The 23,314-nt window shown below is 15.6% G+C and overlaps 3 protein-coding genes across 3 annotated transcripts, besides 39 other annotated features; 2 read left to right on the forward strand and 1 right to left on the reverse strand. All coding sequences in view use genetic code 6, as the record gives it.

Annotated features, from left to right (window-relative positions):
• Positions 1-457: 457 nt before the first annotated feature.
• Positions 458-493: a microsatellite.
• A 463-nt stretch (positions 494-956) lies between these two features.
• Positions 957-990: a microsatellite.
• Positions 991-992: 2 nt separating this feature from the next.
• Positions 993-1,033: a microsatellite.
• A 915-nt stretch (positions 1,034-1,948) lies between these two features.
• Positions 1,949-1,984: a microsatellite.
• A 1,727-nt stretch (positions 1,985-3,711) lies between these two features.
• Positions 3,712-3,739: a microsatellite.
• Positions 3,740-5,080: 1,341 nt separating this feature from the next.
• Positions 5,081-5,143: a microsatellite.
• Positions 5,083-5,141: a microsatellite.
• A 58-nt stretch (positions 5,144-5,201) lies between the features above and the next one.
• Positions 5,202-5,268: a microsatellite.
• Positions 5,208-5,381: a microsatellite.
• Positions 5,217-5,366: a microsatellite.
• Positions 5,303-5,372: a microsatellite.
• A 1,227-nt stretch (positions 5,382-6,608) lies between the features above and the next one.
• Positions 6,609-6,638: a microsatellite.
• A 205-nt stretch (positions 6,639-6,843) lies between these two features.
• Positions 6,844-6,889: a microsatellite.
• Positions 6,847-6,889: a microsatellite.
• Positions 6,879-6,912: a microsatellite.
• A 489-nt stretch (positions 6,913-7,401) lies between these two features.
• Positions 7,402-7,459: a microsatellite.
• A 59-nt stretch (positions 7,460-7,518) lies between these two features.
• On the forward strand, positions 7,519-11,576 carry IMG5_133260 (ubiquitin carboxyl-terminal hydrolase family protein, putative; the record flags this gene model as incomplete). Its single annotated transcript, XM_004031928.1, has 7 exons — positions 7,519-7,556; positions 7,707-8,337; positions 8,626-9,429; positions 9,457-9,561; positions 9,617-10,056; positions 10,218-10,676; positions 10,766-11,576. 7 exons carry the CDS (start codon positions 7,519-7,521, stop codon positions 11,574-11,576), a joined length of 3,288 nt encoding a protein of 1,095 aa, XP_004031976.1.
• Positions 7,591-7,646: a microsatellite.
• Positions 7,652-7,697: a microsatellite.
• Positions 8,359-8,433: a microsatellite.
• Positions 8,365-8,432: a microsatellite.
• Positions 8,369-8,474: a microsatellite.
• Positions 8,555-8,596: a microsatellite.
• Positions 10,113-10,207: a microsatellite.
• Positions 10,705-10,750: a microsatellite.
• Positions 11,577-11,686: 110 nt separating the features above from the next.
• Positions 11,687-11,739: a microsatellite.
• A 71-nt stretch (positions 11,740-11,810) lies between these two features.
• Positions 11,811-11,862: a microsatellite.
• Positions 11,863-12,453: 591 nt separating this feature from the next.
• Positions 12,454-12,503: a microsatellite.
• Positions 12,497-12,533: a microsatellite.
• Positions 12,527-12,584: a microsatellite.
• Positions 12,585-12,833: 249 nt separating this feature from the next.
• Positions 12,834-12,870: a microsatellite.
• Positions 12,871-12,954: 84 nt separating this feature from the next.
• Positions 12,955-13,021: a microsatellite.
• A 150-nt stretch (positions 13,022-13,171) lies between these two features.
• Positions 13,172-13,252: a microsatellite.
• Positions 13,208-13,254: a microsatellite.
• A 364-nt stretch (positions 13,255-13,618) lies between these two features.
• IMG5_133270 (RNA polymerase ii transcriptional coactivator, putative) lies at positions 13,619-14,018 on the forward strand (the record flags this gene model as incomplete). The annotated part of the gene is made up of 3 exons (XM_004031929.1): positions 13,619-13,732; positions 13,780-13,885; positions 13,936-14,018. The coding sequence occupies 3 exons, from the start codon at positions 13,619-13,621 to the stop codon at positions 14,016-14,018; spliced, it is 303 nt and encodes a 100-aa protein (XP_004031977.1).
• A 204-nt stretch (positions 14,019-14,222) lies between these two features.
• Positions 14,223-16,544, reverse strand: IMG5_133280 (hypothetical protein; the record flags this gene model as incomplete). Its single annotated transcript, XM_004031930.1, has 6 exons — positions 14,223-14,658; positions 14,741-15,183; positions 15,256-15,687; positions 15,907-16,113; positions 16,185-16,287; positions 16,339-16,544. 6 exons carry the CDS (start codon positions 16,542-16,544, stop codon positions 14,229-14,231), a joined length of 1,821 nt encoding a protein of 606 aa, XP_004031978.1. The 3' UTR covers positions 14,223-14,228.
• Positions 15,708-15,778: a microsatellite.
• Positions 15,735-15,793: a microsatellite.
• A 1,771-nt stretch (positions 16,545-18,315) lies between the features above and the next one.
• Positions 18,316-18,362: a microsatellite.
• Positions 18,363-18,415: 53 nt separating this feature from the next.
• Positions 18,416-18,460: a microsatellite.
• Positions 18,424-18,463: a microsatellite.
• Positions 18,464-18,871: 408 nt separating this feature from the next.
• Positions 18,872-18,902: a microsatellite.
• Positions 18,903-23,314: the final 4,412 nt, after the last annotated feature.

Genomic DNA, 23,314 nt, shown 5'->3' on the forward strand with positions numbered 1-23,314 from the left:
ACATCCCCTTTTTGGAATTTCTTGCCTATTTTTTTTAATATATATTCCCTCTTTACTATATAAGAATCTTAATTAGGATTACTTCCTACCATTATTATTAACTTTGTTAATATCTCACTTACACTTCTGTTTTTTATATTTTTTATTAAATTGTTAATTATTTGATTTTTATCTCCTATGTATTAGAAAAAATAATCACTACTTGTTATTATATTGTTCATTATATTAGCAAAATAACCAGCACATGTATCATCTAAATCTTAATCAGTTTTTAAAAACTAAAGAATATGTCCTAATACCTCTTGGCCAGTTATTTCTAGTTCCTTCAAATCTTCTTCATCTTAATCGTATATATTATAATAAAAGTTCTCAATATCTTTTAGAAAGTATGAACCAAGAATTTAAGATGCTAATAAAGGTAATCTTTTTTTAAAATATGCGTAAATTTTTATTTGGTATTATTATAGTTTTTTTAATTACTTATAATTTTTTTCTTATGGTTCTTTTATCTAAGGTATTTTTAAAGTAATATCAATAACATCAATTAAAAATTTAGGATTCCTTTTAATGCTTATTTTTGTTTTTGTTTAATTTGTTTTTATAAAAAAAAATGTTTTTACTATTTTATAAATGAGATAGTGTTATATTCAACTTCTTATACTATATTATTTTTGTCTAAAAATATTTCTGCAGTTAAATTTGGTTCAGCTAGTATTGTGTCTAAATTCTTATATTAGCCAGGTCTATCGTAATAGAAATTGCTTTATATAAAAAAAACATAAATATTATTTTATAAAATAAAATTAATTAATTTTTTTTTATTGAAACTCAAAAATCATTTTTTTTAACTCTATATTATATTTTTTATTGTTTTTTTAGATAAATAAAAAAACTAAAATAATGCGAAATAAATTAAAAATAATTTAATATTAATCTAAAATATTATAATATTAAAAATAATCAATAATAATATATAATCCATAAATAATAAAAATAAATAAGATATATGTAATAATATAAAATAATATGTAATTAATCAATTTTAAATTTAAATAAATGAAAATTATAAAATATAAATATTTAATATTTTTATATATTATAAAAATAATTAAAAATATAATATTTATTTATTTTATACCTTTATTTTAATATAATTAATATTATACTATATTGTATGTTATTTAAGAAAATAAATAAATAATAATTAAATCTAATTTTTAAAATGATATTTAATTTCTAGTTTATAGTTTTTAAATCTCTAATAACCAATTAATCATTTTTTTTTTTTCATTCTTATAATTTATAAAAGTTATAACAATATTTGATTTTTTTTATTTTGAAATAAATTAATTAAAATAAAATACATCATAGTATAATATAACACAATAAAAAAAAATGATCGAAACAGTAAAATAAATTTACTTAATAATAACTTTTTTTAAATTAGGTTTCTTAAAAAAGTGACTCTATCTAATAAAAAAGTTGCAATAATGAAGAAAATAATTCTTAAAGTATGAAATTAAAAATTTTAATTTAAAAAAAATTTATTTACTAATATAAATTTGCAAGCTCATATTGAAATTTCTTAACATGTTAAATTATTAGAAATGGTTCTTTTAAAATAAATGTTTAAATTGAAAAAATAAAGAAAATCTATTTTTTAAATAATCTAAAACTTAGCTTTATTCTTAGATTCTAAAGGAATTGAATCTAATTAAATTGAAGAATGTAAATTTTAAATATACTATATGAATAATATAAAATAATTTATTTTAAAATTAAAACTTAATTTTAAGTTATTGAATCAATAAAAGAATAAATTTATACAGAATTAATTTAATAAGAAGAATAAATAATACCAGAAACTTATGATTATTAGAAGATTTAAATCTTTTAAAAAAATGATTTAAAATAAAATTAAAAAGAACCAATAAAATAAGCAACTACTTAAAAAAATACAAATAAAAAAACAAAATAAAAAAATGTTTAATCTAATAGTTAAAATAATTCTTGCGAACAAATAATTAAGAGAAGAAAAAGATCTAAAAATTCAAAAGATGAATCTATATCTTAATCTTATTAAAGTATTTAAAAAGGGATAAAAAATTGAAAAAAATATATACTTATATATAATAAAAGTTTAAATAATAAATGGTATTTACTATAAATAAAAATATGAAGAATTATTTAATAAAAAAAAATGAAACAATTAAATTTTTATTAGAATATACTAAAAATTTATTTATAAATTTAATTAATTATATCTTAATATATTTTTAAAAATCTTTTTTTTTAATCAAAAAATTATTTTATATTTTTAAAATTAACATTAATTTTTTTTTTTTTTTTTTGTGTATATTTAGTATATTTTTTTTTTTTAAATATAATTTTTATTAACAAATTCATAAATGGATAGTTTTTAAATAAGTATAGTAATAGTTTGGACTATCACTTAGATTTTTTTAATTGGGATATTTTTGAATATCTGTTATAAACAATATTCAGATAATAGAAAATTTGAAAAATAAGTAAACTATTTATTCTTAAATCTATAAATATTATTAAGTAACAAAATTTAATTTATAAAGACAAATTATTTTGGTGAGTTTGAAGAAAATTAATTATCATATCAAGATTAATATAACTAAAATTAAAATAATCTGACATTTTAAGATAACAATTTAGAAAAAAGATTATATAATAATTGAATTTATTACTACAAATATAATTTATTAACACTTTTTAAGATTTTTATATTTTTTATTTTTTTATTTTTAAGCTTATGAATGTAAATATAAGAATAATTTTAGTCTACAATATATGCATATATATTTTTAATTTTAAATAAAAGTTTATAAAATAATAAATGAATATAATTATTTAATTTCTTACTAAAACATTATACAAAAATTAAACGGAACTAATTTTCTAAATAATATTATTATTGCTTTTTAAATATACTATAAGATCATATGAAATAGCTATATATTAATTTTTTTATAAATAATTAATATTTATTTTTATTTTAAAAGTTAAATTTAAATACATTTTATAAATAGTTTGCTTTGATTACTATTATATATTCAAATTTTAAAATTAAAAACAAAATAAATATTTATACATTATTTTTAATTATAATTTTTTAAAAAATTATTTAATAATATTATATTTTGATAAAAAAATATGTAATTAAAAAGTTAATTATATAAAAATTTATATGAAAATAAAAATATTCTTAAAATAAAAAAAATCATTCTTAATTATTTCCTGCTTAAAGTTAAGCTAATCTACTTACTAATTAATCATTTTTAGATTTTATTTATTACATAATTATATAAAATTAATCATTCTTATCATTAGGTAGATTTAAATATTTCCTAATATTTTGTATTTCAAAATTCTTTTATTCTAATATTTAAAAAACAATTTTAATAATTTCTTCATTATATTTATCTTTTTCTTAAAGATTTTGAATATTAATTATATTTTTATTGATTAATTATTTATTTAATTATAATTCATTTTATAAACAACTAAATTATAATTTTAGCTCTTATAATTCATTCTATTTATACTTTTTTATAAAAAAACAATAAAAATTAATAGAGATAATGTTTTTATAGTTACGTTTTGATTAATAATTTATTAATTTAATGAAATATCATTTTATAAATTAAGTATTTATTACTTTAATTAAATATTTTCCTAAAAATATATATATATATATATATATATATATCATTATTACTTTTTTTGATTTATAAAATTAATATACTTATAATGTATTATTAAATGCTTTTTCAATCTTTTCTTTTTAAGAATTTATATCTTATTTTTCATTAAATTTACTAAATAAAATATCATCAATTTTTTAATTGAGTTAAGTTTCAATATTTTAATAATTAAAAATCTCCTCATTTAAACTAGAAATTTATTATTATTATTATAAAATATTCTACAACTAAGTATAATAATTAATTGAAATTTTAAGATAAAAGTCATCTAAAGATTTACTATTAGAAATAATATCATATACATAATTGAATTTTTCGTTTTCTTAAACAAATTACTAAAATTAAATTTATAAAATTTTAAAAATTTAATCTTTTTAAATACTATAACTATTTAAATTTTACGAATTATATTAATTAATTGAAAATTAATTCTAACTATTATTTATATTATGTGCAATATTTTAAGAATTACATGTATATATAATATCACTCTATTAAATGTTTTAAATATCTTAATTATTATCGTTAATGGTTGAAACGTTTGATTCCATTTTATTAAAAGTATTATTATCACAAATATAATTATTAATATTATAAGAATTTTTTATTTGTGAATATTTGTTTTAGTTATTATCTTCGAATTTGTATTATTATTTTTCATTATTATTTGAAGCTGTTGTAAATATTATTTCACTTTAAAGCATATTATCTGATATTCTTTATTCATCGTTTTATCTTAAATAATCTTATAATAATTATTAATACAATTTATTGTCTAAATTATTTAGAGTTTCTGATTTAGTTATTGTTTCTTCACTTTATCGAAATCCGAACTTATTTATAATTGAGGACTTTAATAATAATTCTGTTTCTATTTATCTTTGTAATTATTGCCATTATTATTAATCCATTTAATATTAAATATTTATTTTATTTTTACTTTTTTAAAAAGAATAATCATTCAAAAATTAATTGATTTTTTATTATTTATAAAAAAAAAAAAGCAAACAAAAAAAATACTATTAAAATAACAATTGAAATCACGAAATTAAAATATAATTTAATAAATAGTTTTATTAATATTTTTATGAATATTTTTTAAAAAGAAATATTTTTAAATTGAAAATGAAAATTATAAAATAAAGTGTATAATTTTATAATTATATAAAAATAATAAGTTATTTTTATATTAAACTCTTTTTTAATTTATAATCATATTTAATTCTACCAATGTTATTTATAAGATATATTAGGTTATTATTAATTAGACTATGATATTGGTATGCCTTATTATTAATTAGGATTTTATTAAACTTACTATTATTAATTTTAAAAATCACCTAGATTATTTTATTAATAATATTGTTATTATTAATAGTTTTATTATTATAATTGTTATTATTAATAATCAATAGGTTTTTAATATTATTAAACATTCTATTGCTAAATAATGTTTTGATTACCTTCATTTTTAAATTATTGTTAATTTTAAAGATTAAATTGTTATTAACCTTAAAATTATTGTTAATTTTAATTTTAAGGATTAAATTGCTATTAACATTAAAATTATTGTTAATTTTAAGGATTAAATTGTTATTAACCTTAATATTATTGTTAATTTTAATTATTAAATTGTTATTAGCCTTATTACATTTATTATTAGCAATCCTAAAGTTTCCAAAAACTTTACATAGCTTTTTAAAAAACATTATATTAATATAAAATTAATTAAAAAATAATAATTTTACGTTCTCTACAAATAGGACATTTATTAGTTTTATTTTTTAAATCTTAGCAACATTCATAACAAAGACATACATGCCGACAAGGAAAAATCATTGTATTTATTTTTCACATAAACAAATAGAACATTCTTTATCAGAATTTTGTTTACTCCACTATCTCCTAATCCATATGCTTCAGTAATTATTTAAGCAATTTTATTATACTTAAAAATATTATTATTATTTTTTTCTTTTAGTTTTTTTTTTTTTTTTTTTTACTTCGATTTTTTATTTTATAACAAATATTCCTAAACCTTAAGTCCTTGATTATTATATAAAACAATATGTAAACATTTTCTTATCTTCTTAACTTTTATCAAGTTTATCCTTTTTATTAGAAATAAAATATATTTTTTTTTTTTTTTTCTTACACACAAAATAATCAAAGGATATTAATGTTTTCCATCATAATGTAATAATGTGTTTAAATTTAATTTTGTTAAATCTAAAGGGTACAAACTTCCATCAAAAACGCCATTAGAAGCTTTAGGAATAATAAAAGTATTATTACCTAAATTTTAAGCATTATCATTTAAAATTCTAAATTTATTATTATATAAAAAAAAGAACTATTGTTTAAATATTCTTTTATAACTTTTTACATTTATGTTAATAATGTTTAATTATCAAATTAATCAATTCCAGCAAAAAATATTGAAAGTTTAGTATCAGTATCAAATATATAATTAAATTAAAGTAAATATTTATATTCAAAAACTTTTACTAGTCTAATAGATTTTTTGTTAATTATCATATCGTTTTTAATTTATTAGATATTCTTTGTTTCTATTTTTGTTTAATTTAATTAACTCTACTATTAATTGTTATCCAAACGATGGACATCTAATTATTAATTTTAATTATATATTTGACTATATATAGCTTGATTTCTTTATTCCAGTTGTCTGTAATATTCTTCTTGCTCTCTTTAATTTTACTTTTTTTTTAAAAAAAATTGCAATTTTTAAAAATATGTTTTTTGTTAAGTTTTTTATATAAAATTTTTATTACTGAAGTATTTCCTCCCATTTTATACTTTTTTTAATATATAATATGAATTTTTATATCATAAAAATAATTAATTTTTCTAATAAAGCAAATAATATAAAGAAATAATATATTAATATTAATTTTATATATAAAAATAAAAAATTCATAAAATTATCATTTATTGTAATAATATGAATTAAAAAATAAATAATTTATAGTTAATTACTAATATATCTTAATTTAAGTATATTTCTATTTTAATTGATTAAAAATTTTTAATATCAAAAAATCTTATGTTTGATAGTCAATTATTTTAATAATTTAAATTATTTGTATAAAAATAAAAAAAATATATTATTAAATAATAAAGAAATTATTATTTTTATAATTATTTTTTTAAATTAATTAAAATAAATAATTAAATAAATTTGTATTAATTTAATAATAAATTATTAATTGTATTTAATATTATAAATTATATTTTCTATTATTTATGATAAATAATTTTATTGTTTTTATTTTATTAAATTTAATAAATTCAATTAAAATATTATTATTTTAGAATATATATATATAATATATATTTAAAATATTTAAACTTATTTATTCATTTCAAAAATATAAAATAAGAATTATTATTTCTAGAATAATTTAAATTTTCATAGTATTTTTTAATTTTTAAAAATTAATTAATTTATTATAATACTTAAATATAAAAGTTCTAAAGAAAAAATTTTAAAATACAAAATTTCTAGAGAAATATTTTATATATAATTTTTAGTTTTTTAAAAAAATAAAACATATTATTATTAATAATTAAATAAGAGAAATATATTATCAATTTTTTTTTTTGCTTTATATAATACTAAAACAATAAAAATAAAAATTATATATTAAAATATTATAATAAATATATATTATTTAAAATCATTTTTAATAGAATATATATTTTCTTTAACTAATATTAAAAATATATAAAAATCAAAAAAATATATAAAAATATAATAAAAATGAATTTTTAAAATGAAAATGAATCAACACATGATAGGTAAAAACTAAATAAATACATTAAAAGTCTATTTAATTACAAAAAAAAAAATATTAAATAAAAATTAAAAAAAAAATAACATAACTAAAACTATACAATTAAAATAAATCATATATTTTCAATTATTAAAATCATTATTTTTTTCTATAGAATTTCTCAAAATCAAGACTTCTTAATAAATTATATTAATCCCATATAATGTGGTTTAGAAGAAGAAAAAACTGAATTAGTAAATTCTGAAGATGAAAATTCACAAATTGAATAAATCATATCAAATTAACCAAATGGAATAAATGGTTTTCATAAAGTAGTATAAAATCCATAGTTTACTACTGAAGAATTAATTAAATAAGCAAATTAATTTAATATTCTTTGGAAAGAATTTAACTAATAATTTATAAGCAGTGATTGTAATGAATACTATATTTTATCAAACTAATGGTTAGATTAATGGAAATTAAATGTAAGTTACGATGATGTAATTCTAGGAAAAGAAATAAATACAAAATATTTTGGAAAATAATAATTTGAAATAGCCAATATAGAATTAATTTAAGAAGAATGCAATAAAAAAAATGAGTTATATTATCCTGTAAAATCAGAAGAATAATACGAATATTATGTACTAAAACCTAATTTAGTAGAAAATTAAGATTTTATTTTTGTAAATAAGAAAATAATTGATTTTTTCATATCTTTAAAATATTCTATCAAGAAAATAAAAAGATAAGCTTACCATTTATAAAATGGAAAAAAATTAATCTAAATTTATTATAAATAAGTAAGAAAGAAATAAAAAAATTAAATAATAAATATATAAATAAATAATTATTAAATATATAAATATATATTTATATATACTATATAAATATATAAAATTTATATATATTTATTTAAAAATTTAATATAATAAATATAATCTTATTTTATATATATCTTTTATAATTTATAATATTATATATAAAAATTTATTATTATTTTTTTTCTCCTATTTTTATATATTTTTTTGTATAATAATAATTTTTGTATAATATTTTTTTATTTTTTTTAAATCAAAATTAAAAATAAGCATCCTTTATTGATACTTAATCATTAATTATTAAAAGATATTGATTAGAAATCTTTAGATTCTTTTAGCAATATTAAAAAAGTCTAAATATTTAGCGGTTACAATATATTATAATTAAAAGAATACCTATGTTTTTTCGTCAATTAATACTAACATAATAATTCTTAATTTTCAATAATATAGGCTAATACTCCTGAAAACATAAGACTATGGTAATTAGGATTAGATTAAAATTTATAATAACTATTTCAACATATACTTACAAGCGTAAATCGAACAAATAATTATGATTACAAATTTAATTCCACATTAATAAATTTAGAAAAAAAAGAAGATATTATATTTGAGGATTTGAATTTTGAAGAAAATAACTTATTAATAATTGAAGTTCAAAAAGATAGTAATATGGGAATGAGGGATTTTTTTTTCAAACTTGAAGGCGAATCAGATGAATAATAATGTGAATATTGTTAGTCTTATAAAGTATTGAAAGTCCTTTGTAAATGCAAAACAGTAAGCTATTGTTCCGAAAATTGCAAATTGAAAGACATTACTTATCATTCCAGAAAATGTGAATATGCAGTTGAGGATTCAGAAGAAGATGAAAATGATCTTAGTCCATATTAATTTAAAGAATAGTCAGTAAAAGGACTTTGTGGATTAAATAATTTAGGTAATACTTGCTATATGAATAGTGCTTTGCAATGTTTGAGTAATACAGAACCTTTGACTCATTATTTTTTGAATAAATATTATAAAAAAGAAATTAATAAAGATAATCCTTTAGGTACAAAAGGAAAATTAGTAAATAAATATTTCAAATTTATCAAGAAATTATGGATTGGTACTGATAGAGTTTTTTATCCTAGTGCTATTAAAAATGCAGTTAGTTAAGTTTAGAATATTTTTAGTGGTTATTAATAACATGATTCTTAAGTAATTTTATATTTCTTTTTGTGTTTAATATTTTAAAATAAATAAATAAAATTAGGAATTCTTATCGTTTGTTTTAGATGGATTACATGAAGATCTTAATAGGGTAAAAAATAAATCTTATACAGAAAAAATAGATTCAAATGGGGAAGAATTTGATAATATTATTTCTAAAAAATCATGGATTAATCATTTAAAAAGAAATTAAAGTTTAATCGTAGATTTAATGTAAGGATAATTCAAATCTAAAGTTATTTGCCCAGATTGTTCAAAATAATCGATTACTTTTGATCCTTTTCTTACTTGTACTTTGCCTATTCCTCACTAATAGATTAAGGTATTAGATTTCTATTACATTCCAGTAAATAATAGGATTATTTGTACTTCTGATTAATTTAACTTTTACGAAAACTCAACTTAAAAAGTTTAAGAATTAAAAAATTATTTCGCAAGAAAATACAAAGTAAATTAAAATAGATTACTTTTATGTATGAATGAGTAAAAATAAATATATATAATATTAAATAAATTTAATTATATATTTAATTATAAAAATATATATATTTATATATATAGATTTTCAAATATTTATTTATAAACTAATATTTATTTATTTATATTTTTATATGCATATATATTATTATTATATCAAGAATCAGAAATTAATTAGCTGTAATTAAAGATGAAGAATTTCTAAAAGATGTATATAGAAAAAATAAACAATAAAGAAATAAAGTAATATTGTTTGAACTTGAATAATCCTAATAAAACTAAGATGACATTTTAATGTTTATAGAAATAACTTATTTTAAAAAAAATATTTCGTTCCCATATAAACATATTAATAGAAATCTTAAAAAACAAGTCTGTTTTCCTCGTCCTTTTTATTTTTAGAAAGATATTTCAGCTAATAAAATACATTTAATAGTTTTCGAATCTTTGAAATAATTAATTTTAAGAAGTGAAGATTTTAGTTAGAATTATTTAGATGATTTAAAATTACTTTCTTCTTAAGAATTTTATTATAAATATGTATTAAACGAAGAATAAAATTAAAAATTTTATTAATTAAATATAAATATTAATAAACATTTAAATGAACAAAATATATAAAATTAGTAAATTAAAAAAAACTATCTAATTATTTATATATATATATATATATATATATATATATATATATATATATATAAAAAATTATAAAAAGCTTATAAGAAGAAGATGATGAAGATGCATAAAACTTCCCATATAAAATAGATGAAAAGTAAACTTTGTAATAATTAATTGAATAAGCAAACGAAAAAGAATGCAATATATCACTCGAATGTTTTTTCCCATTAGACTCTGAAATAAATTATGAAGAATTAAATGCTTTAAGTATCCCAGAAAAAGGCATTATTAACGAAGAAGTATTAATAGAACAATAACTTTAATAAAAAGAAAATATAAGCATCTATGAATGTTTTAACTAATTCTAATAATCTGAAAAACTTGAAGAAAATAATGAATGGTATTGCTCAGATTGCAAAGCTCATAAAAGAGCGACTAAACAAATGACAATTTATAGAGTTCCAAACATCCTTATTATCCATTTAAAAAGGTTTAAAATGACTGGTGGTATTTGGAATTAGAAACTTACAAAACTAGTAACGTTTCCTGTAGAAGGTCTCGACATTACTGATTATGTGGTTAAAAAAGAGCTTCCTTCTTATTATTACGAAAACCACACAGATTTAAATGATGATGAGGAGATTAAAAATCTTTATGTAAAGCCAGATTTTTAGGAGAACTTGTTTTAAAAAGGCTAAATTGATATCGAAGGAGAGGATAATAGTAGACTATTGTTTGATCTTTATGCTGCTGTGAATCACTTTGGAGGATTAGGTGGAGGACATTATACGGCTTTTGCACTTAATAATGGAGAATGGTATTGCTTTGATGATTAGAGTGTTTAAAAAATTGATTAAAAAGATGTTTGTAGTGAATCTTCTTATATTTTATTTTATAAAAAAAGATGAAATTTATTTTAATATTTCTATTTATTTAAAAAAAGAAACTAATTTTTATTTTTTTAAAGAATAATATTTAGTCGTATTTTTTTTATTTGTAAGAAATTTCATATATATAAAAATAGTATTTTTGATATTAATTTTAAATATTATTTATTGTTTTAATATTAAAAAATATAAAATTTAATAATAAATATATATGTATTTAAAATTAAAATTAAATAATTATTTTTAATGGATTCTATTTTTAAATATATATATTTATAAATTATTAATTTTTAATTATTTAATTTTTTTTATACACATATATTAATCATTTTCTTTATCCAGAAAAAGGAGGGAATCCATGTTATTATTGAGGAAATTTAGGCTATTATTAAGGAAATCCTGGTTACTAGTATGGAAATCCATGCTATTATTGCGGAAATCCAGGTTGTTAAGGAGGAAAACCATAAGAAGAAGGAAATCCTTATTAAGGTGGGTATCCTTATTGAGGTTAAAATCCTTATTGAGATAAGGGTGGAAATTCTTACGAAGGTTGACATCCTTATTAAAGAGGAAATCCAAATTATTATTAATGATAACCAGGTTATTAAGGTTAAATATATTATTATTAAGGAGGAAATCCAGGTTATTAAGGAGCCATATCAGGTTAAGATTCAATGGGTAGAGAAAATTAAGGTTTGGCATGATTATCTCCAATATAAATATCATTATTAGGAGGAGGTGGTGGAGGTTAAGGATAAAAATTAGACGAAGATATTTAATTAGGTATATTGTTTATAGGATATTAATTATTCAAAACAAAATCAGGTATAAATTTCAAATTAATATATAGATTTCCTGCAAAATCACCATTAAATCTTAAAGGAATACATTCTTTATTAAATTGAATTAAAAAATAATATAAAAATTAATTATTAAAAAAAATATAAATATATAAATATATAAATATATAAATTTATATTTATATTTATATTTATATTTATATTTATATTTATATTTATATTTTTATTTTTTTTACCTTTCATTCCATTTATAATATTCATAAAATATGGACGATTTAAATCTAAATTTCCTTAACCTATTATATCATTTTCAAATAAACCTAATTTTCTTTAATTCATTACATCGAATCTTATAAAATTTTCATTTGTTTTTTTTATATCGAATTTATCTGCCCATTTAGGATTTTTACCTCCTCCATCATTAACTGCACTTTAAAATTTTTAATTTCCAATTATTAAATTTACATATGGATGCTTTTTTTTATATTTTTTGTTATTTTTTTTTTTTTTGTTATACCATTTAACCAAAAAGCTTAACATCTCTCTATAAAACTGCATTTGTTAATTAAATTTATAGTTTTCCTGGCGGAGATACTTACATTTTTTTAATATTATAATTTTTTTAATATAATATTAATATTATTTATTTTTAATAATTTATTTAATTAAAATCAATATACAAAATCTATTACATTTTATATTATTTCAAATATAAAATTAAATGTAAATATTCATCATTAAAATAATAATATTTTATTTATAAATAAATAGATATATTAATATATATTCATTTTTTTATTTTATTATAATTGTATTTTTATTTTATTTCAAATTCTTATTAGAATTATTAATTTAAATTATTATTATATTTATATATTGAAATTATATTATATTTATATTAATATTATATAAATAAAAATCAAAATCAAATTATATAATAAATATTTTTAAATTTTATTATTAATTTATATGTATATTAAATAATAATATATATCATTTATATATAATAAGAAAATAATTATAACTATTTATAATATTGTTAAAAGTAATAAAAAATTAGAATGCTTAAATTTCAGTTATATAGAATCATATATATTTAATATAAATATATAAAAAAAAGTCAAAATTGAATTCATATATTCATAAAATTAAATATAAAAATTTACTTTATATATCTTTTTATTAATATTATTTTATTTTTATTTTCTAAAAGAAAAAAATTAAAAATAAAAATATATATAAAAAAAACATTTTTATTATCAAATGAGTTAGTCATAATAAAAAGAAAAAACTGATTAAAGTTTACAAAAATAAAAAAAAACTGAAAAGCCTGAAATAAAACCAAAAAAGTAAAGCGATGGTAGTTTATATTTTGATGTAAAATATATTAAAATTATATTAATAATATATAAAATTAAAAATAGCTTGATGATAAAAAAAGGGTGAGTATTAGAAAATTTAAAGGCAAATTATATATTGATGTTAGAGAATTTTATGAAAAAGATGGCGATATGCTTCCTGGAAAAAAAGGTTTTCAATATAATTTTATTTTTTAAATGTTTTATAATTTTAAAAAAAAGGAATTGCCTTAACATTATCTAATTGGGAATAATTAAAAGGTATTATAAATAATATTGATGATGCTATAGTTGAACTTGATTGAATTATTATTTCTTTAAGGAAATTAAATTTGTTTATTTTTATATATATATTTTTTAAAGAATATATTTTCATTTTTATTTTGTATATTTATTAAGATTAATATGGTAAAAAAAAAAAAAAATAAGATTAAAATTTATTATTTTGCAACAAAAAAATTCTCACATTAAAATTATCATATTTATAATAAAAAAATATAAATTATATTTAACTTTCAACCATACACATTTCTATAAATATTATAATAAATAACAGCTGAAAGTGGTTATCCAATAAAACAGAAACTAATCCAAAACATTAAATTGCCTAATTAAGAATTTTCAAGCCTTAAAATCTTGAAAAAAATATAATAAACCAAATAAATAATATAACAAAAAAATTACTTTAGTTAAATTTTTTTATATGTAAATAACAGGTGCTTATAAGCACATTCCTAAAAATGCATGATATCCTACAACACCCAAAGCAGCGCTAATAATCCACTCATGCAATAAAGCGGAAAAAGTGAAAACTAATATATTAGCAAGTAATTTACTTGTTCCCCTTTTAAGTAAAGGATTATAAAAATGTCTTACGCACCAATGATGAACAGGTAAATTCCATTATCTCCAGTATTATTCTAAATCTCTACAATTCCACCAATCCTTTTTTTTTATTTTTTTTTTATTGATTAAAATTAAAACAAATTGCTCATTAAAAATAGTATTTAAAAATATATGATTTTACTAAATAGAATTATCTATCACCGTATCTTATTAATTCAGAAGTTATATTTAAAAAAGTTAAAACATTCCATAAAAACCACTTATCCAAAAGTATAGATTAGGAATAGATAATTTTAACATTCTTTCTAAAATAAATAAAAATGTAATATTATTAGGATCTTTTGATAATTCATATGTTTCTTATAAAGCTGGATGTAAATATTAAAACCATAATATCCTTTTTTTATTTTATTTATTTATTTTTTAAAATATGTATTACGTTTAAAGAGCTATTATTAATATAAGTTCAATGCATCTTTTTAAAAGCCAAAGTTTTCTTATTGCTTAAGTTCTCGGATAAATTAATTAAAAGCACAATGTTGGTGCAGCAAAAAAGAAAATTAAATTTTTTAACTCAACAATATTTTCAAGTTTATTACAATTTTTTCTTATTAACTCCAAATTCTGAAAACAAACAAAAATAAAAAAAATGAAGTAACATATATACATAAAAAAATAAAATTATAATTAATTTACATCAGATGAAGATTCAGCTTCTGTTATTACATCACTTAAAGAAACATTTTTTTTATTTGATTATTTTTCATATTTTTAAACTCTTTTGATTAAAAAAAATATATCTCTCATTACATGTGAATAACTGATTAATTTCAAAAAAACAACAATATTAAATCCAATTAAAAACACACTTGGTATAAAGTGAATTTCAAAATATTTTTTGTAAATAACAGGTGACAAAAATTATAAGCTTAGATTAATAATATTCAAAAATCTTGCCTACATTAAATTTTTATAAAAATGCTTTATTTTTTTTATTTTTACAAATTGAGGACCTATATTAGAGCTAAAAACAGCTTTCTGAATTAAAAAAGTTACTCCAATAAAAAAAAATTAAATTAAAATCATGAAAGCAAAATGTTTATCTATATAATCCCAAGGTTGTTTATACTATATATAATTTTTTTAGTATATTGATTATTTATTAAATAAAGATAATAATATATAATTTTATATAATTAAAATAATATTATTATTTATTTTTAATATATAATTAAAATTAATGAAAAATTGAATTTTAGACTAAAAATTATATATTAATATATTTTTTATTTATCAGTAATATTTATGAATTTTATTTCATTAAATTATAAATAAATTAAAAATTACTATATTATTTAGCTATAATCCATATTCTTTTAAATTTTAGACTATTTATCTAATATTGTTTATGAACAATACAAGACCTGCTGCATTCATAAAGCCTCTATAATTTTACTCTGGAGACTCAGAACTCAATAAAGATGTTCTTTATAATCTTGAAGGAACGTAAGAAAGTGGCCCTTTATATTTTGTATAAATTTTTCTTTCACTAATCTAATAATTAAATGATTATTAAATTATTGAAAATATAATTATAGATATTAATATTTCTTAATTTAATTTACATTTTCTATTATTTCCTTTAATATAGATTAAGAATATGATTATATTTCTAAAGCTAATTAAGGCTCTTTATCTTTTTTGTCTTTATAAAATATCTAAAGCTTTCTATTTTATTTTTAAATTAATATAAATAAATAACTGTTTTAATATGTATACTTTTCATTTTAATTATATTGAAAATCTGCTTTGTCGCATATAATTGTACATAATATTTAGTTTTTATTTTCAAGGATATCAATATGATGAGGGTCATTTTTTATCAAGTAATTTTGGAAGTCGTTTTTTACTACTTAAGATGCCTTTGACTACTCTTCGAAGTGGATATTTTCTGTGTTATAGAATTTTATACTTATTTCAGTCATTTTATTTTAATTTATTTAAGTTTTTTTAATATTTAAAGATTTCTATTGATGAGTAAAGTTTTTAATAAATATATTTAGTGCTTAATTTATAATTATTTAATATAAAAAATTATTTAACTTTAATAATTAAATTAATATGATATTTTTTAATTAATATATAAAAATAAATTGATATTTTTAAATTTAAATAAAAGTATTACAAATTATATTAATATTTTATAAAAAAATTATTATATTGATTTTTAATTTTATATTTATTAAACATTCATTGCTTAAATAAAAAAATCAACTTAAAATTTTATATAAAAATAAATACTCATAAATTTCCCAAAATAATTTGAAATATATAATAAAATAAAAAAAAATGTAAAAAAAGAGTCTTAGAAGCGCATATATAATTAGAATTTATTTATTCAAAAAGTATATATTATTACTTTATTTTTTTCTAACAAAATATATAAAAAAAGGACATTATTTAAAATAATTTCATTAAAAATATATAATAAAACGATTTAAAAATTTAATCTCAGAATAAAAATATTTCATAAAGTATTAACACAATATAATCTAAATTATAAGAAGCAGACAAAATTAATAAAACAATAGCCAAAAAGTACAAAAAAAAAAAAAAAATTTTATTCTTAATTTTATTTAAACAAAAAAATAAATTATTCTTTAATTTTTTTATCTTTTTCTTAATAAAAATAATAGTAAAGCCTTAAATAATAATTTATGTGCTTTAAAAATGAAAAAAGATAATGATTTTAATGAAATTTCTAATTAAAATAATATTTAAATAAAAGAAATATTAAAAATGAAAAACATTTTTATGCAAGAAAAAAATGAACAATAAAGCATTTAAAATGTAATATTTTATAAATTAATATATAATTTAAAAATTATATTTATTTACTTAGTTAAAATAATATTTTTCTTATATATACAAGTATTTATAAGTTTTTTATTTAAAAAAAATTCTATTATTTTATATAATTATATTTCTTTTAGGTTTTTTACTTTAAAAATCATCCTTAAATTAATACATATAATACGTTAATTGATTCGGGATTTTACTAAGAATAATAAATGATAGCACCTAAACCATTTCAAATGCCTATAATTGCTGGTAATAATAATTCTATGAATTAAAAATAAAGTTGTTAAGAAAAATTTAATAAAATAACTCATAAAACAAATGAATAAGAAAACAAGAAAAATATAATTCTGATTATATATGATAATAATATACAAAAATATCATTTATTAATTTAAAATAGTTTGTAAATAACTTCAAATATATAAGATTATGAACTTATAAACTTATTAGGTTATAAATAAAAATAAAAAAATTTATTACATTTTATATATATTTTTATAGGAAATGAAAAATATATAATAGATAAAATTTAATAATTAAATTAATAAAGAAATATAAAAGAAGCACATATTTATAGTATTTTGAATGAAAAATAAAACAAAAAATTTAATATTTTATAAACTTAAGATATTAATTATAATTAAATTATTATAACGCTTAAAAATATAATTAAATAAATAAATTAATAAGTTTAAATAAAGTAGTATAAAATAAATAAAAAAGATGAAATATAAATTTAATAATGAAAAAATTATTTTTGTGTCTAAAAAAAAGAAAAAGAAAAAATGTAAATATAAATTTTACAATATAAAAATTTATTTTCTCTTATATTAGTTAAAATAAATTTGTATTATAATTAAAAAAATAGAAATTATATAAAATATTATTATTTAAATAATTTATTAATGGATTATATATAATTTATTAATCATTAAATATAAATGATTTGCAGTTTCTTTGGTATATAATTAACTTTTGTTTTTATTTTAATTATAAATTAAAATAATAAAAAAAAATTATAAATAAAATAAAAATTTAATAATTAGTAAAATAAATGATAAATAATTTTCAATAAAAATTAATTATTAAATATTCTTAATTAACACAATTAATTTTTATATAAAAACTTGTAATATAAAATAAATAAATTAGAAAAACTCAAATTTTATCACAAATAAACAAAAAAAGCTAAAAATAATAAAAGCATATAATAATAAAAAAACAATGAATAAAAAAATTATATTTGATAAGCTTGCAAGTTTACTATGTTGTGGCGATAAAGAAGTAGATAATTCCTAATATTAAAACATAAATAATATTTCTTTATAACTAAATAAATAAAATTAAATTTAATAGCAAAAATTTTCATTGGCATCGTAAAAAAATAAAAAGAAACAGAATATAAATAAGCATAATTAAGATTATGTAAAAAAAAGCTATTAAATAACCCAAAAAAATAAATAAAAAAATAAATAAAAAAAAATAGAATAATTTCAATAAACAAGCAATTAGTAAATATTCAGATGATGATTTTTTAACTTTACCTTAAAGTTCTCTATAATCGAATAACTTTAATAACGATTTAGATAATAATTATTTATCGAATTCATGTATTACACACAATTATATGTATGATATATCGAATTATTAAATAAATAATATGTTTTAATGCGGTAATAACCTTTAAATAATTGCTTATATAACTTAAAAAAATTACGAAATTCCTATTTATTATAAATATAAATGCAATAATGATTAATTTTCGGAAAATAATAAATACAAAGAAAGATAAAATGTATATTTTTCAAATTTCGAGTTAGGTATTTAAATTGATTCATAAAGTTGGTAATATTTAATACCAGAAATTATTGCTTAAAATATAGTCGAAAAAATAAGCCTCTCAACAAAGGTTGTTTTAGATGCTTATTGTGGTGTAGGTTAATTTAGTATTTTATTTAGTAAATATATAAACTATGTTATAGCTAATGAAAATAATCCAATTAGAATTTAATGTGCCTAATATAATGCTGAAATTTGTAATTTTAGACATAAAATAGATTTTATAAATGAAGATTTTATTAATTAAAATTAGACAGAGGTTGATACTGTATTTATAGGTTTATTATATTAAATTTTTTTGTTTGTAAAATTTTTTATTATATTAATTTTATAAAGCACCTATTTTTAGAGTAAGAAATAAAGATTCATAAATTTATTCATTATAAAATTTATAACCTGATATAAATGTAATTTTAAACTAAGCTTTAAAAATAGGAAAATAAATAGTATTGATTCTACCTAAAAGAATTAAATTAATAGAGATTATTGATGCTTTTGCAATAGCTATATCTAGAAATATTACGTATTTATTATTGATAATTTATATATTTTTTTATTAAGAAAAAGTAATAATTGTGCATTAGAATTTGAAAAAATATTTATAAATAATTAGCTTGAATACATATGTGTATATTATGGCAATTTTGGTTTAGTATATATATAAATATTTATTAAAATAATTTCTTTTTTTGTTTTTTTTGTTTTTAATAAAAAAAAATATTTAAAGAAATAAATTAGTACTGAATAATAAATATAATTTATAGCAAATTAATTATATAAAAAATTTAAAGATAAAAATTTTTAAACATAATTAAGTTCTTAGATATTTCAATAATTAGGAACTTTTCAATTACTTAACATAGTTGATAGATATAATAAATAAATGCTTTTAAAAGTAAAAAAAGAATGCAAAAAATTAGATTTTCAAGAAGATATAATGGAATAATTTTTAAATTATTTAATTTAAAATAAACTTATTAGCGAAAATTATATGAAATAAAATAATAATTAAAAAAAAGATTAAATCTAAAATGAATAATATAGCAATACTGATTAATCATAAACAGAATCAGATGAATTTCCAGAAAAAGAGTAAAATTCATAAATATAAGAAGAAGAGAAAAAGCAATAAGATGAGAATAATTAATAAAATATGAAATTGTTTTCATAATAAAATATAAATAATTATGATTAAGATTAAGATTTGATTTATTAAAATTTAAATATTAATTTAAGATAAACATAATAAATATTTGATACATCAGTGATTAACTCAAATACTGATATTAGGCTTTCTGACTTAGATTAATTTTAACCTAATATATGCAATAAGTCTTAAATTAAAAATCCATAAAATTCTATATTTTAAATTAATTCAAATTGTATTTCTCAAAATAATATTAATTAAAATAAAAATAGTTAATTTAATTAATTTTGTAATTAAAATAAAAGTGATTTTCTTATGATTTCAAAAGATGTCGATAATAATGGTTTTAATTTTGTAAATAATAAACGATTTACTATTTTTAGTTAAGGTATAGATAGTAATCAATCAAGTTATTAAAATAATAGTATTTAAAATTGATTTTTTTTATCATTTAAGTATTAAAAGAATATTAGAATATTATTAATTATTTTAAATAAATTATTATAATTCACATTTTTTTTAAAAAAAATAATGATTTATTTGTATATATATGTTATAAATATATATGTTTTATTTTTTAAATAATAATTTTTTCAATTAAATTTATAATAAATAATATATTTTTTATGCTAGATATTTATTATTATTCATATAAAATTTTAATAATATTCTATATAAAATATTTTGTTTTTTTTTAATATAAAAAACATTATTAAAAAAAATACAATAAAAAAAATGGAAAAAAATTAATTTTAAGACATAAATATGATAATATAAAAAAATGAAAATTATAATTAAATATAAAACTAAATGAAGTTATTAACATCAAAAAAAATGTCATCATCTTTGTTTTTAACAAATAAAATTAACTATAGTCATTAAATTAACTCTATAATAAAAAATAATAACTAATTAGTAAAATATTTAAAAAATTAATAAAATTCAAAGAAAAATGTTATATAAAAATAATTAAATTAAACTTCTAATAAAAATAAAAATATTCTATTATTACCAATAAAACCTAACAATAATTGTTCTACTAAAGATAACTCAATTTCATAATTAAATAATTAAAATTAACTAAATATTAATAAGAGTACTATTTAAAATTTAAGTTTAAGCAATTATAAATAGAAATAATATAAATCAATGCATTTGTAATAAAAAAGTATGCCTCAAATAATTATTGAAAATTAATAAAATAATAAATTAAGGATAAACTTAGTTGAATAAAAAGAGTAAATTAAAAAAGCCTCAATATATAGTATATAAACATCTTGTATGAGTAAAAAAATGTTATATTTAATTCAAAAACAAGACTCTTTTGTAGACATTAAAATCTAAAAAAATGAAGAAGAAAAACAAAAAATTAAAAACAAAGAAATATTTTCAATTAACTAATAAAAAAAGTAAGCAAAAGTACCAATAATGAAACATTAAGAAATAATAGTCAATAATAGTATAATATTTATGGAGATTTTAATCTTTTTAAATAAAAATACTCAGAAGAAATAAATGAAAATAAAAAAAAGCTAAAACACTGTTAAAATTTAATAAAATTTATAAAATATGAAGCATTAAAAATAAATAAAATAATTAAAGTTTAATCTGAAAAAGGAGACGAAATTCGTTCTTAAACATTAAATAATATATGTGAATAAACAATAGATTAAATATAAAAATTAATTCCTTTATTAAACATAGACTAGAAAGATATTTATAACCGAAATTAACTTGATGAGATATTTAATTAAATAAAAAAGGAAAGTTCAGAAGGAAAAAATATACTATTATAATTATATGTGATAAAAACATACGCAAAAATAAACTTATTGAATAAAAATTACCAATAAGCAATATTATAATATAAAGAAGCAAAGGAAATAGCATAAATTCCTCTTCTATTTAACTATAGAAGTAGTATATATAAAAACTTAGGAATCTGCTTTTCAAAATTAAAAATGTATGAATTTGCTCTCAATTACTTTTATAAATTTCTTAAATACGCTTGGTTTATTAAAAGCGAAGAAAAAGAACTTGTTGCATATGATTATATAGGAATTTAATATTTTTATTAAGGAAAACTTGATATGGCTAATTTATATCATTAAAAAATGCTTAATGGTGATACTGATGGAACATTTACGGAGGCTAAAAGATTAAGTATTTCTAAGATTGAAAATTAAATTAAATAAATAGACGAATTAACAAATAAAAAGGTTAATATATTTAAAAAGAACAAACTAGATATGTATTAAGATGGCCTCTATTGCATTTCTTCTGATTCAGATGATGAATAAAATAATTATTTTCATTAAAAAGAAAGTAACTTTAGAGATAAAAGGTATAAAAATTTACAAGATGATGATGGTAAAATTATTAAAAATTAATAAAGGAAATTTTATTTAGGAGATCTCAATAATAAAATTGAAGCGAATAAAAATATTAGGTTAAATATTAAATAAAAAAAAGTAGCTTTTGAATAAACAGATGCTAATCCTTTAAGAATTTTAAATACGGCATATTTTTAATAATTTAAAAATTCTATAAAAATTCCTTTTAGATTAAGTCATCTTTCAGTTAATAGAGAATTAGATAATTATTAAGTTATTGATGGAAGAATTCTGAAATAAAAATCATTTAATTATAATGATCTTATATATGATTAGTTTGATTCTATTATTAAGAATAAAATTGCAAAAAAAGTATTTACTTTTAAGGATAATCTACTATTTACTAAAGCTAGACTTGAAAATTATATAGCTTAAAATAAACTTAATAAAGATAGAGAGACTGTATTTTATGTACTTAATTAATTTTAGAGTAAATGATGTTTACTTATTAATTAAATATACTATATTATTAATAGATTTTGTTCTATTGTTTTATAATAAATAAATATAAATA

The sequence above is a fragment of the Ichthyophthirius multifiliis genome, assembly GCF_000220395.1.
Source record: "Ichthyophthirius multifiliis unplaced genomic scaffold scaff_1120509251038, whole genome shotgun sequence".
Lineage (NCBI taxonomy): Eukaryota > Ciliophora > Oligohymenophorea > Hymenostomatida > Ichthyophthirius > Ichthyophthirius multifiliis.